Source organism: Nanorana parkeri, unplaced genomic scaffold, assembly GCF_000935625.1.
Source record: "Nanorana parkeri isolate BGI_ZX_2015 unplaced genomic scaffold, ASM93562v1 scaffold96, whole genome shotgun sequence".
NCBI lineage: Eukaryota > Metazoa > Chordata > Amphibia > Anura > Dicroglossidae > Nanorana > Nanorana parkeri.
The window spans coordinates 1589027-1603212 of record NW_017306364.1 but is presented as its reverse complement, the minus strand read 5'-3'; the positions used below and the strand labels follow the sequence as shown (position 1 = coordinate 1603212).

Sequence of the window (14186 nt, the reverse complement as noted above, 5' to 3'; positions counted from 1 at the left end):
AGTGACAAATATCTAATGCCCATCACTCTATTATCATCTAATGCGGATGTGAGATCATGTCACCTGATATCACCTTATCGTCGTCTAATACCACAAACTGGTGAGATCATTTAGCAGTTATCTCATTTCTCTCTGTTCCTTAAAGAGACCCTGTCCCAATCCTTTTATTAATAGCAGCAACAATCTTCACAAAAGATTATATGTAAATGGCCCTAATTCCTGCATTCAATCACCTTGTGATAATATGATATTGAACAGGTCTGAGACTGTTGCTGGGTGCTGCCATGTTGGATGGACATCAGCACACACAGACAGACTCAGAGCTGTCAATCAAATGACACTCAGTAATATTACTTTATGTTGGAGGCTCATTGATCAGAATCTCATTTATCTGATGACCGGGCATGGAGGCTGAGAGCAGAATCATTGCCAGCAGTGACACGTCCTCCACTCTGCGCATATTACGGTCAGCTCCTGCTTTGTTTATATCTTTGTGCTCTAATGACTGCAGGCAGAACAAATTACCCTTGCAGTGGGACCCTGAGGGACCCCACCCGCACTGCAAGGGTTAAATGCTCATTAATACTTGCCCTATTCCTCGCACTGGCATGCTTCCACCATGCTCTGTGACTGGACACCCGAAGCCTCTTCCCTTCGACACTCTGGTCAAGGATCACACGCTGATGCCATCATGTTCAATGCAGGACCAGCAGTCCTGCGTTATAAGTCAGGACCAATTCATAACCTGGAACATTGCAAAGGAGAGCATCCTCCATCTACGCTGTTTAGCATGGACGGAGGGAATCTGCAGTCAATGGGCCGAATAAAAGAAATCTATAAGTCTATGGTCAGTTTTATATAGTTTATTTCTCTGTCTACAGGGGTAAGCGACTTCGGCACTCTAGCTGTGGTGGAACTACAAGTCCCATGAGGCATTGCAAGACTGAACTGACAGCCACAGGCATAACTCCGAGGCAGATACATGATGGGATTTGTAGCTTCACCACAGCTGGAGTGCTGAAGTTGCCTACCCCTCCTCTTACCCCTAGACCAGGGGTAGCTAATCTTTAGCCCTCCAGTCCTGGTGAAACTACAAATCCCTTCCTTCCTCTGCCTTTGGAAGTCATGCCTGTGGCTATCAAAGTCCTGCAATCCCTCATGTGGATTGCAGTTCCACCACAGCTGGACCAGGGGTAGCTAAACTTTGGCCCTCCAGCTGTGGCGTAACTACATATGCCATCATGCATCTGCCTCTGAAAGCCATGCTTGTGGCTGCCAGAGTCTTGCAATGCCTCATGGGTTTTGTAGTTTCACCACAACTGGAGGGCCGACATTTGGCTACCCCTGCCCTAGACTTATACATAATTGTCGGGATCCGTTTCAGCTGTGGTGTCTCAGTATCGCGGTATACTGAGCGTGGGGTGACGGGAGAACGCTAGTTTGTGTCCTCCCGTTACCCTTAGGAGAACTATGGGGAAAAGCCCTAACCCCATAGTTCTCCTTTAACAAGCATTTAACCCTTGCAGTGCAGGGATGGGGTGCACTGTAAGGGTATTTTTTTCAAAGATTGAATTACTTTCTGGGTACTCAGATAATAAATCCTAAGTAGCCTAAAATTGTAAAGTTGTTACATATAACATACATATCAGCCAGGGCAGTGGTCAGCAGCAGGACCACACCAGACATGAATTGGGGTCTTATTACCACTTATGTTACACAGATCACAATATGCGGGGGAAAAAAAGTTTCATATTTATGCTTATTATCCTCTACTGCTGCACGGCTTTCATTCAAAAAATGAGGTCCGGTGACAGGTTCTCTTTAAAATCAGAAAAGCCTTTAAAAGGCCCTTTAATCCTATTGTCCCCAGACACAGCGGCATTCTCAGGCCCTGCGACTTGTCCTCGGCCCAGACACGCAGCTTTACTTTCTTTAGCCGAAGGGGGAATGAATGAATTGTGCCCCCCCAGGGTAGAGATTTGTAAAGAGATGAGGTATGTATTGCAGGGAAGAGCCATGCATTCACTTGAGGAATCCGAAGAATGTGCCAGGAAGTGAGGCTATAACACACACACCTATACACACACTATAGACATACTATACACCCCACTCCCACTGCCAGGTGAATACACAAGAAGATTCACCAACTGCCCTTCACTTCTAGGTATAAGATAAAGATTTCTAGGAATTGTCTGAAGAGTTTTCTTTCAGGACACGGCTCCCAACGTTCCCTACGTGAGAAGCAAGTCCCTCTGTATCCCCTTCAACATCAACTGCCCCGCTTTCCTGTCCGGTATTGTTCTTTTACAGGATCTATAGACCCACCTATACAATATCTAGACCTCTATAATACTATACTCTGGAACTGCCATGTGACCCTAAACGTCCTGTCTCATCCAGCGGGATCAGAATATGTCACACGCCAGTATAAGGAATAAAAAAGGAAACGTGGGTACAAAGCTGCTTTGTGTGCACCAAATGCCTTTACAAGCCCAGTTTTTGCCTTGTAAAAGTAGCAGTGACATCATCACTGTGCTGTACATAACCTGTGGGAGGGGACCAGCAGGTCCACCCACTATGGGAGGGGGCGGAGACAAGACCGGTCACCCTACACAAGAAGAGAAAGAGCAGCACTGACCGGTCTTTATTACAGGAGGGGGCAGAGACAAGACCAGTCACCCTGCACAAGAAGAGAGAGCAGCACTAACGATCTTTATTACAGGAGGGGGCGGAGACAAGACCAATCACTCTGCACAAGGAGAGAGAGCCACAGTGACCGGTCTTTAATACAGAAGGGGGCGGAGACAAGACCAGTCACCCTGCACAAGAATAGAGAGAGCAGCAGTGACCGGTCTTTATTACAGGAGGGGGCAGAGACAAGACCAGTCACCCTGCACAAGAAGAGAGAGCAGCACTAACGATCTTTATTACAGGAGGGGGCGGAGACAAGACCAGTCACCTTGCACAAGGAGAGAGAGAGCAGCAGTGACCGGTCTTTATTACAGGAGGGGGCAGAGGCAAGAGCAGCCACCCTGCACAAGGAGAGAGAAAGCAGTAATTGGTCTTTATTACAGGAGGGGGTGGAGACAAGAGAATGGCTTATGTGGGCAGCAATGCTAGGGGCGCTTGGCATTGTCACGTTGGGTATAGGACCACATGCCGATTCCCTTTAGGGTTTGAATGGCGTTCTCCTCGAAGAGTATCCATACAGCTCAGGCACACAAATGCCAAAAGGGAATGCTGAGTATTTGCTCCCAACACATGCTGAGTGCTCCCTGTGCTCGGCCAGCTTGGAGAAGAACAGAGCAATGCCCAGTGAACCATTGTGTGGGATTAATGTGAATGTGAATCACGGCATTAATCCTCTCTTTAAAGCAAACGCGTGGGGACTTTAAAGAGAACCGTTCAGAACTTCTTTCATACAGCAATCCTAAAGTTTCATTTTAAATTATGAAGATTGTGAATGTGTATTATTTATAGAGGGTTAGAAATTCTCCCTTAGCTTTGTTTACGTTGTCTAATAATAGCCATATATGTGTAGATTTCTCTTGCTCATCTGAACGAGAGAAATCACTTGAATTACACGGTACCGCAATGCTGTGCATTCCATTGCAGTGCGACTTGGGTCCAGGGCCGGATTTACTCTCCCTGCCACCCAAAGGCCAGGTTCCGCAATGCACCCCCCTCCACGCCCCCTATTAGCGGAGAATGGCAACCGGATGGCAGGGGCGGCAGGGTTAATTTTCTTTTACTTTTTTTTTTTTTTTACTTTAAAATTTTTTAGCTCATTGTTTACTTTTTTTTAAAATAATTTTATCTTATTATTGTTTATTTATTTTTTTAGAACTATTTTCTTATTTTATAATCATTTTTATTATTTTTTACTTTTTAATCACCTTATTTATTTTTTCATTTAATTATTATTTCTTATTATTTTTTACATTTTTATAAAAATATTTTTTCACTTAACTTTATTGCTATCACACAGCAAATGTTTATAACAAGCCCCTGTGTGATAGCCTTTGGAGGTGACAGGTTCTCTTTATTGACCCTGTCACCTCCAATACAGGAGTTCTAGCACAGCACTGTTCTGGAACTCCTGTGACAGCTGAGAGAGGAAGAGCACAGCTCTCCCCTCTCACTGTATACACAGAGCGGCAGGGTTACTTTTAACGGATAGGCTGCACACATTTTACGCGTTTACAAATGATCGCGGCGATCACTTGTAAACGATCAAGCAGCTTCCTCACACTACATTTAGTTCTGCCTTCCCAAAGCAGGACTAAATGTAGAAAGCGCAAATTACCGCCCGGAACTGTATGATTCCACCCAGCTGCTGCCCCTCTGCTCCCTACATAGAGGAACCCTAGAGTTCCATGAAATCAGCCACATTTCAAGGAACCTCTAGCAACCTTTGGAGGAACCCAGAGTTCCATGCAACCATGGAGGAACCCTTGAGTTCCATGAAATCAGCCACAGCTCAAGGAACCGTTGGCAACCTTTGGATGAACCCTAGTGTCCCATGCAACCATGGAGGAACCCTAGAGTTCCATGAAATCAGCCACAGCTCAAGGAACCTCTAGCAACCTTGGGAGGAACCCTAGAGTTCCATGGTTGAGAATAACGGATCTATAGTTTCATCCTCACACACTGATCACCTAACACTAAGCACACTGAAGATGTGGCCTGCCAATAACTTCAATGGTCAGCCCATCCAAAAATGGCGTTCAGTTTTTGGTAGATGGAGAGGTAAACCACATACAAATATGTTATTTTTCTCAGGAACTCAGGTGTTGGGTTCCCAGCTCTGTGCACCTGCTGGGGCCATTATGAAGAAGTTGCCGCTCACCCTCCTCGATATTTTATGTATTATATATATTGTGGAGAATGTAATAGAAGGAGCTGAAACACCCAAAATACCCAGGTGGGTAGAAACAGCGTCAAGATTATGACAGGCAGATATTGCTGTGGTGGTATTTAAGACTTAGTGGTCGATTTAGAATTCTTCCACACAGCTATATGCTGTACAAATGCTGTTCGTATGGCACTCCCACCACTAGAGGGAGCCAAGGGACATAAGGATTTCCTATGCTCCATCTAGTAGTGGGAATGTTGGGTGAATGGCATTCGACCAGCTATACACTGGGAGATCTATAAATTGGCCCGTATGGGTTAAGTCAGTCCCCACCTAGGGTCCTACTGATCACTATAAACCTGTTTTAGGATGATCTGACTCTAAATATTTATTTTCATCATTTTGGTGGAGCAAATTTAGCATAATCCCTCTCAAGTGGTGTAGAGGTGTCATGAAGTCTGAATTACTGACAGACAGTATGAAGTATTGAGCTACAATTCTGACACGGAATAACTGACCATCTCCATCCGATGTATGACGTAATATGCTGCTTACAAGGGCATGGAAGGATTATGTTTTACTTTGTATTTCATTTGCTTTCTTTTTACAGATTATACACATTGTATCCTTTGTTAGTAAACATTCTATATCTGCTCAGCCATGAATACAAGCCCGGTACAAAATGACATATATCGCAAGCGGAAGGCAAACTCTGCCCCCTTCTGTCCGGCATTTATGGTAAAACTACAAATCCCATGAGGCTTTGCAAGCCTCTGCCAGCCACAAGCATGACTCCAGCACATGCACAATGGCATTTGTAGTTTCCCCACAACTGGAGAGCCGGAGTTTGCCTACCCCTGGCCTATAGGAATATCAGATCAATGAAATATCAGAGTAGCATGATCTAATGGGAGATTCCCCTTGTTTAGTTCCCATACAGCAGGGGTGGGCAACTCCGGCCCTCCCAGCTGTTGTGGAACTACAAGTCCCATGAGGCATTGCAAGACCGACGCTTCCAGGCATGATTCCCAGAGACATGCTGGGATTTGTAGTTAAAGCACAGCTGGAGGACCAGAGTTGCACACCCCTGCCATACAGTGACTGCTTGACTCCTTGTATGGTGTAGCCACAATCACCAACAAGCTCTGACAGCAAGGCAAGCGGGCCATGGGCATCCCCTCTGAATCCTCAATCATGCCGATCCTCTTGCTTCACTATTCACAGGTCACTGATCTAGTATGCAAACCTGGAATTATGATTTTCATGCATCTGATGTATTTAGTAAAACAGAAGAAAGAAAATTGGTCTACAAAACCCGGACAAAAGCAACACGCAGGCTGCAACTAAAACACGGAACATACACGCCACACACATACACGCCACACACGAGATATTACCCATTGGGTCAGCTCAACATCGCTGCCTGAGGTCACCGCTACTGTAACTGCACAGACATCACTGGTACTGAAGCACCCAAAGTTGGGACCCCCATCCACGGACCTCGCACCTTGGTGGCTTCCTTAGGACAAGTCTGATTTGCATAGATTTGCCTCCATCCCTCAACGTATTGAAGCCAGAACAATATTACCAGCCAGGCGACTAGCATTTTCAGGCCAGCAATGACAGTACAATCCACATAGGCACATGACTAGTTTGGCGATGACAATACCTTTTACTGCGATATGGGATAGCAAGGAGAGATTGTCCCTTACTTCCTGTCCTGTTAATAATTCACCAGACAGGAAGTGAGTGGGTCAACGCCCAAACAACACAGACAGAAATAAAAACATGTTTTTAGGATAGAGTCGGGAAGGATTAGGAACCCTGTTTTGTTTTTACTGCTATATGCGATAGTATTAAATAGCAGGGGTAGATTGTCCCTCACTTCCTGTCCCCGCTGAGAAGCTTTACAAGACAGGAAGTGAGGGGAACCCTTCAACAGCAACACAGATAGAAATAAAAACACGTTATTAGGATAGAGTCAGGAAGGATTAGGAACCCTGTTGGGTTTTACTGCTATATGGAACAGCAGGGGTAGGTTGTTAACAGGACAGGAAGTGAGGGACAAATGTTTCACCAGACAGGAGGTGAGGGGGACTCTCCAACGCAACACAGATAGAAACAAAAACATGTTTTTAGTATAGAATTGGGAAGGATTAGAATCCCTGTTTGGTTTTTATTGCTATATGGAATAGCAAGGAGACACTATACCTCACTTACTGTCTTGCTGACAATGTTTTATTAGACAGGATATAAGGGGAACTTTCCAACGCAACACAGACAGCAATAAAAACATGTTTTTAGGATATAATTGGGAAGGATTAGAATCTCTGTTTGGTTTTTATTGCTATATGGAAGAGACTATACCTCACTTCCTGTCTTGCTGACAATGTTTTATTAGACAGGATATAAGGGGAACATTCCAAAGCAACACAGACAGCAATAAAAACATGTTTTTAGGATAGAGTTGGTTAGGATTGGGAACCCTGTTTTGTTTTTACTGCTATATTGAATAGCAGAGATAAATTGTCCCTCACTTCCTGTCTTGCTGTCAATGTTTTATTAGACAGAAAGTGAGGAGAACTCTCCAACGCAACACAGATAGCAATAAAAACATGTTTTTAGTGGATTAGAGAGAAGGCGAGACCCCTGTTAGATTTTTACTGCTGTCCCCATTGCAAACCTCCCCTCACTTCCTGTCTGGTAAACCATTGTCCGCAGGAAGTCAGGGAAAATCTCTCATTCATAACATTAAAAAACAGAACGGTTTGATATGCAATCAGTTGAAAAGGAAAAAAGAAATAGTCAGCCATGGGTCATCTCGGAGCCCATTCCTGTGTTGTGTGTGAAGAGTAAAGAGCGGTGATTTGTTCGGCGTAGGTATATACCTGGATGGGGGCCGCCTGTGTCAATGTGTACCGTCATGCTACACGTATTTGCACACCCCGCCCTGCAGGGATGTAAAACTTTCTTATCTGCAGGTGTGATGAACAAAGAAGGAGAAGTTTGGCCTTTCAGGCTTTCCGCAGAAGATTGCAGCACCGGGGCCCCACCCAGGGCCCTGCAGAGCATTGCTGCTTAACCCCTTCCCTGCCTGGCTCATTCATCCCCTCCTCTTCCTAACGTCTTGGACATCTCTGCCCTTCCTCCTGCACACAATATCACTGACATAAACCTGCCCAGACAAATCATGGCCACTAACAGCTTCTTGACCATGCTCAATTAAACTTTATTGGTCAGAAGTCTGCCACCCTTGAAGGACAAAGGCCTGCAGGGCAGCCATGTTTACAGGAGCACACCTCGATTAATCTGTCTCCTCCTTAACCTGTTACTTGTGATTTATATTGCTCACAAATTCCTGAACTGGGCTCGCTTGTCAGATTGCTTATGTGCTCGCACGTAAGAAGCAGGATACACCCTGTGGCCCTGGTGACCAACCTGTGGTTCAAGGGCCACATGCGGCCCTTTGGTACTTCGGACCCCAGCAGTCAGTAATGGGAGCGTTGATTTGTAAAGGGAATCAATGGTAGTGATCTCTCTAGTCTCTTGTAACATGTTACCAAAAGCTGTCCATGTCCTGTACCATGTCTACAGTCTCCAACCACACCTGTAGCATGTCCACAGTCTCTGACCACCTCATGTGGTATGTCCAAAGCCAGTTTTCTATAGTATTACACATAGTGAACATTACCTGGGGCCCTTTGGTACTTCGGACCCCAGCAGTCAGTAATGGGATCATTGATTTGTAAAGGATATCAATTGTAGTGATCTCCAGCAGGCTTTTGTAACATGTCACCAGAGACTTTCTGTGTCCTGCATCATGCCTACAGTCTCCAACCACACCTGTAGCATGTCCACAGTCCCTGAACACCTCCTGTACGTCTGTAGTATTACATATATTGAACAGTATGCCCTTTGGTGATGTCAGGGGCCACAGATGAGGCTCCCTATACCTGGTAAGTTGACAACCTCTGCCCCATAGCCTCCACTGTGGTACACAGACATGCCAATTATGTTATTCATATGAACCATTGAAGCCATATAACCTCTTCTAACCTCTGACCCCAGAACACATACTTATGCTTTTACTCAGTGATAACACTTTGTAGGTCCTGTGCTTAGAGAGGGACTGCAGATCTACAATGACTAATGTCTTTCACTTGTAGACAAACTTCAACAATCCATGGCCTATGGCTACCACTTGTAAAGGTTTTACCCCCCAGGGCTGGACAGATTCCAGGAGCCAGGTCGCCACTGCTTCTTAAAAGTTACAGCCGGTGCCTAACGTTTGAGGCTTTCTCTAGTTGTCAATGGAGCTGGCTTCTAAAAAATACCCTACTGGCTCCTGGACTAGACAGACTGGCTCCTGATATCGATATTGATTTGTCCACCCCAGGTTTACCCTGGTCTGTGTTCCAAATTGGAAGGATAATCCTAATTCAAGGACATGTCTTAGTCCTATGTTCCCAACTGGTGGAGGAATCACGACTTTACTCCTCGATTTGCTATTATTTGTAGAGAAGCTCTGAGTATACCAATGTATTTCTGTTCCCACTTGCAGAGTATCAAATGCTCTTCTTCTATGTAGCTAGAAACATGCAAAAGTACATCATATGTTAATGTTTGTGGCCATCCGACCATCACATCTATGAGCTTGTTAGACATCCAATGCAAAACCATGGCCATTAATGGAGTCCAACTCTTTGCAGCTATAACAGCCTTCCCTCTTCTCAGAAGGCCTTCCACAAGGTTTGTGGAGGGTATTTGTAGGAATTTGTGCCATACTCAACCAAATAAGCATTGTGAGCTCAGGTATTGGTGTTGGATGAGAAGATCTGGATCACAGCTGGCATTCCAATTCATCTCAAAGGTGTTCAGTAGGGTCGAGGTCAAGGCTCTGTGTAGGACACTGAAGCCCCTCCTCACCTACTCATTAAAAGCCATGTCTTTATGGAGCTAGCTTTTTGCACAGGGACAAACTCATGCTAGAATAGAAAAGGGCCCACATTTGTCTACAATGTCTTTGTATGCTCTAGCATTAAGTGTATCCTTCACTGGATAAACCTAAAGGTTAAGGGTCTTACACATACCTTTGGCCATATATTGTAGACGTGGTGGTCAGGTGTCCATAAACATTTGGTCATATAGTTTAGTAGATATATGATGCCATACTGTGAGCATTACAATACTGTACTCCCTCAGTGTACTGGTACTTCTACCCAAGTTCACATCTGCCCAGTTACCCTGTTCTGCCCATTCCCCATCTGCCCAGTTGGATAGAGTAGGCATTAGGTAATCTGTTTTTTCGCCGTCTCCATCAGGGAGAGTTCCCTTCACTTCCTGCACTAGCAACATGACTGGAATTAATAAGAAACATCCCCAAAATGGAGGAGAAATCTCTGTTTTAGCAATTGTCACCAGAACAGGAGTCCCCATTACAAGGTATCCCTTCCTCCTGTAAAATATTAGATTTATTCTTTTTTCCTGTCCTGATGACAAAGGCCACCAGGACAAATGGCACCAGTGAATCTCCCCAATCAAAACCTGGCAGAGCTTCTAACTCTTCCTTGCCCTATCTAACATGAGCAAAAACATTTTGGCTGGAATTCTACTTTACAATACACAAGTATCTTTGTCTAAGTCCACAGGCAGACAGATGTGCTTTAAAAGGGGGACTATAGCCTCTTCAATAGCTCTTAGATACATAAGGTAAAGACATCAACATCATGTAAACAGTCTTATCACAGTAATGTGTTATAGACCTTGTTGCTGTGTAGTTTGTAATCATCTATGTATGTGGGGACAGCCCTTTGATCCTCTTATCTTGGAGGCAATTGAAGAAACTAGACTTGTCACATTAATGATTGGTAGCTGGAGACCATGTGATCTAGGCTGGCTATGGTAAGAACTCGCTGGTGGCAGATTTTATAATGCTGACATGTATTGTATTGGTTGATATGACTTAATGACAGGTCCACTTTATCATATGTCTATGTTCCCCAGCTATGCAGGTTCTCCTTCCTATGCTCCCCAGCTATACATGTTCTCCTTCCTATGTTGCCCAGTTATACAGATTCACACTTATGACCAGTGCTAATTGTGTTCTATCCACGAACGTCCGGGGCCTACGGATGAAGAGACGAAATGACTTTTCTGAAGTTACCGCTTCTGAAAATAATGGCCACTTGTTAGCTGTTCTGGGACTTCCTTTATTCATGTTTACAATGTGTTGACCACAGGAAAAATAATAGCAGAATATATTGTGCAGAACAGCCGACTTTAAAGGTAGTGAAATCCGCCTGCCACCCACTATTGTCCATGGAGGGAACATGAACCTTGGTCAAGGTGGGGTGTTATTTATTCCATTTTGTCTTTTCACTCAACTACAATGGGATTTCACCACTCTGTGTACTTGTCTACTTTACTACTTCACTGAATGAGGACATCAGAGGTTTCCCATTTGTAGAAATTGGAGAAACAATAAACAATGACAGAAATGACAAGCAGATATTCAACAGATCTTTACAACAAGCCTGTCCCCCAACCCTGTCTTGGATAGAGCTTCCCTAGCTTTAGAGGTACCCATGCCCATGTCCCACTGCTCTACAGGCACTCTGTCCTTGCTTTGCTGCTCTACAGGTACCCTGCCCATGTCCCACTGCTCTACAGGTACTCTGTCCTTGTCTTACTGCTCTACAGGTACCCTGCCCATGTCCCACTGCTCTACAGGTACACTGCCCATGTCCCACTGCTCTACAGGTACCCAGCCCATGTCCATGTCCCACTGCTCTACAGGTACTCTGTCCTTGTCTTACTGCTCTACAGGTACCCTGCCCATGTCCCACTGCTCTACAGGTACTCTGTCCATGTCCATGTCCCACTGCTCTACAGGTACCCTGCCCATGTCCCACTGCTCTACAGGTACTCTGCCCCTGTCCCACTGCTCTACAGGTACTCTGTCCTTGTCTTACTGTTCTACAGGTACCCTGCCCATGTCCCACTGCTCTACAGCTACCCAGCCCATGTCCATGTCCCACTGCTCTACAGGTACCCTGCTCATGCATTACTGCTCTACAGGTACCATATCTCACTGCTCTACAGGTACGCTGCCCATGTCTTACTGCTCTACAGGTACCCTGCCCATATCCCACTGCTCTACAGTTACCGATACCCATGACCCACGGCTCTAAATGTACACTGCCCATAGCCCACTGCTCTACAGGTACCCCTGCCCATGATCCACTTATCCACAGGTACCCTGCTCTACAGGCACTCTGCCCATGTCCCACTGCTCTACAGGTACCCATGCACATAGCCCACTGCTCTACAGGTACCCATGCACATAGCCCACTGCTCTACAGGTACCCTGCCTATATCGTATAGTTGTAAGGGTACCCTGCCCATGCCCCATTTATCTACAGGTACCCCGCCCATGTCTTATAGCAGGCACCCTACCAATATCATACAGCTGTACAGGTATTGTGACTATATCCCTTAGCTGTAAAGATATTCAGCCCACGTGTCATAGCTGTACAGGTGTTCTGCAAATGTGATATGTTTCTATCGGTACTCTGCCCATGTCCCATAGCTGTACAGGTACCCTGCCCATTCTCCATTGATCTACTGTTACCCTGCCCATACCCCATTGATCTACAGGTACCCTCCCCATACCTCATTAATCTACAGTTACCCTGCCCATACCCCATTAATCTACAGTTACCCTGCCCATACCCCATTAATCTACAGTTACCCTGCCCATACCCCATTAATCTACAGTTACCCTGCCCATTCTCCATTGATCTACTGTTACCCTGCCCATACCCCATTGATCTACAGGTACCCTCCCCATACCTCATTAATCTACAGTTACCCTGCCCATACCCTATTAATCTACAGTTACCCTGCCCATACCCCATTGATCTACAGGTACCCTCCCCATACCCCATTAATCTACAGTTACCCTGCCCATACCCTATTGATCTACAGGTACCCTCCCCATGTCCTATAGCTATACATATAAACTGACTATATCCCTTGGGTATTTAGCCGATGTGCCATTGGTCTTCAGGTACTCTTGCCATGCCCTGTGCCCACACTGCCATGTACCCAGATATCTCATTATTACCCCCCTGGGGTACTTACAGGTATCGCTGCTGGCCGTCACTCTGCTGGTGCATGGTCACAGAGAAGCCGAACATGCCCCCCGGTACCCCCGCCTGCTTGATGACGGGCACCTGGGTGTCCACATTGAATCCTAAGCACGCCGGGCACAGAGCCAGCACGAGAAGCCCCGCGATCATCATCTTCTGTCCCCGACCACACTCACACCGATCTCCCGTCTGTACGATCCCACAATCTCAGCGATCAGTCCATAAATCCCAATCCCCGGACAGGTGAACGATCGCTTCCTCCTCGTAGAGAGATCCGTGTCACCTCCTGCAGCAGTAGACCTGAGTGATCCCCGTGTCCCTCTCCTCCCTCTGTCCCTCTATGTCAGACCCTCCCCCTGAGCATTCACTGTATGACCGTCCCACCCACATCACTGTCTGCCCCTCTCCTTCATTTCCTCTGCCCTGGGCTCTCCCTGTGTGCCAGTTCACCTTCTGTGCCAGCCCTCTGCCTTCCCTTCCCTTTGCCTTTTCTTCCGGTGAACTTTCTCCCTTACCCCCGGTACAGATCCCAGCAGGTCCCCTTAAAGGGGCCGCCCCCCTCCCCTTGCACCTGCCTGTGCTGGGAGCAAAGGGAAGGGAGGGGACAGAGGAAGGGAGGGAGGGAAGGATTCCAACTTTCTCACACTGCTTGCTGAAAAGTAGCACTACACACCCAGCTCTCACCCCCATCATCTGTGCACACAAAGCCCTGGCCCTGCATACAGCATGCAAATTCAATGACTGAGCTCTTGTGTGCCCATGAGTACCTGGGAATACATGTGCCCAGGGCTGGGTTATAGGCCATGTACCCACTGATGTCACAAGGACCAATTCTACCAACATGACTTGTGTACAACCAGATTGAACGATCCTCTTCTACTGATGACTATACACACAGAGATAATGGACTTTTTTTCATCCTTTGTTGCATCTCAGTGCTGCAGGTCTCCTGTAGCCTCTTTAAAGTCGCTTCCTGTCTACATGGATTCCAGCCATTGTTGCACAGCATTCCTTAGGGTGGGTTTTTGTTGCACAGCATTCCTTAGGGTGGGTTTCTGGACAAAAGTGAACCATGTCTGCGTAATGTGTGTTTAAATGGCCACTTGTAGTCTTCACCGCAAGCCCATGTGACATCGGAGGAGCACAACTGGGAGACAGGGACAGAGCGCTGTCACCCATAA

The 14186-nt window shown here is 46.1% G+C and overlaps 1 protein-coding gene across 1 annotated transcript in view; it reads right to left on the bottom strand.

Annotated features, from left to right (window-relative positions):
- ITGA3 (integrin subunit alpha 3) overlaps positions 1-13155 on the bottom strand; it is a 74114-nt gene extending 60959 nt beyond the window's left edge. Inside the window, exon 1 of the mRNA XM_018552746.1 lies at positions 12998-13155. Coding sequence (XP_018408248.1) covers positions 12998-13155 — 158 coding nt within the window. The remainder of the gene's footprint in view (positions 1-12997) is intronic.
- Between the last annotated feature and the right edge of the window lie 1031 nt (positions 13156-14186).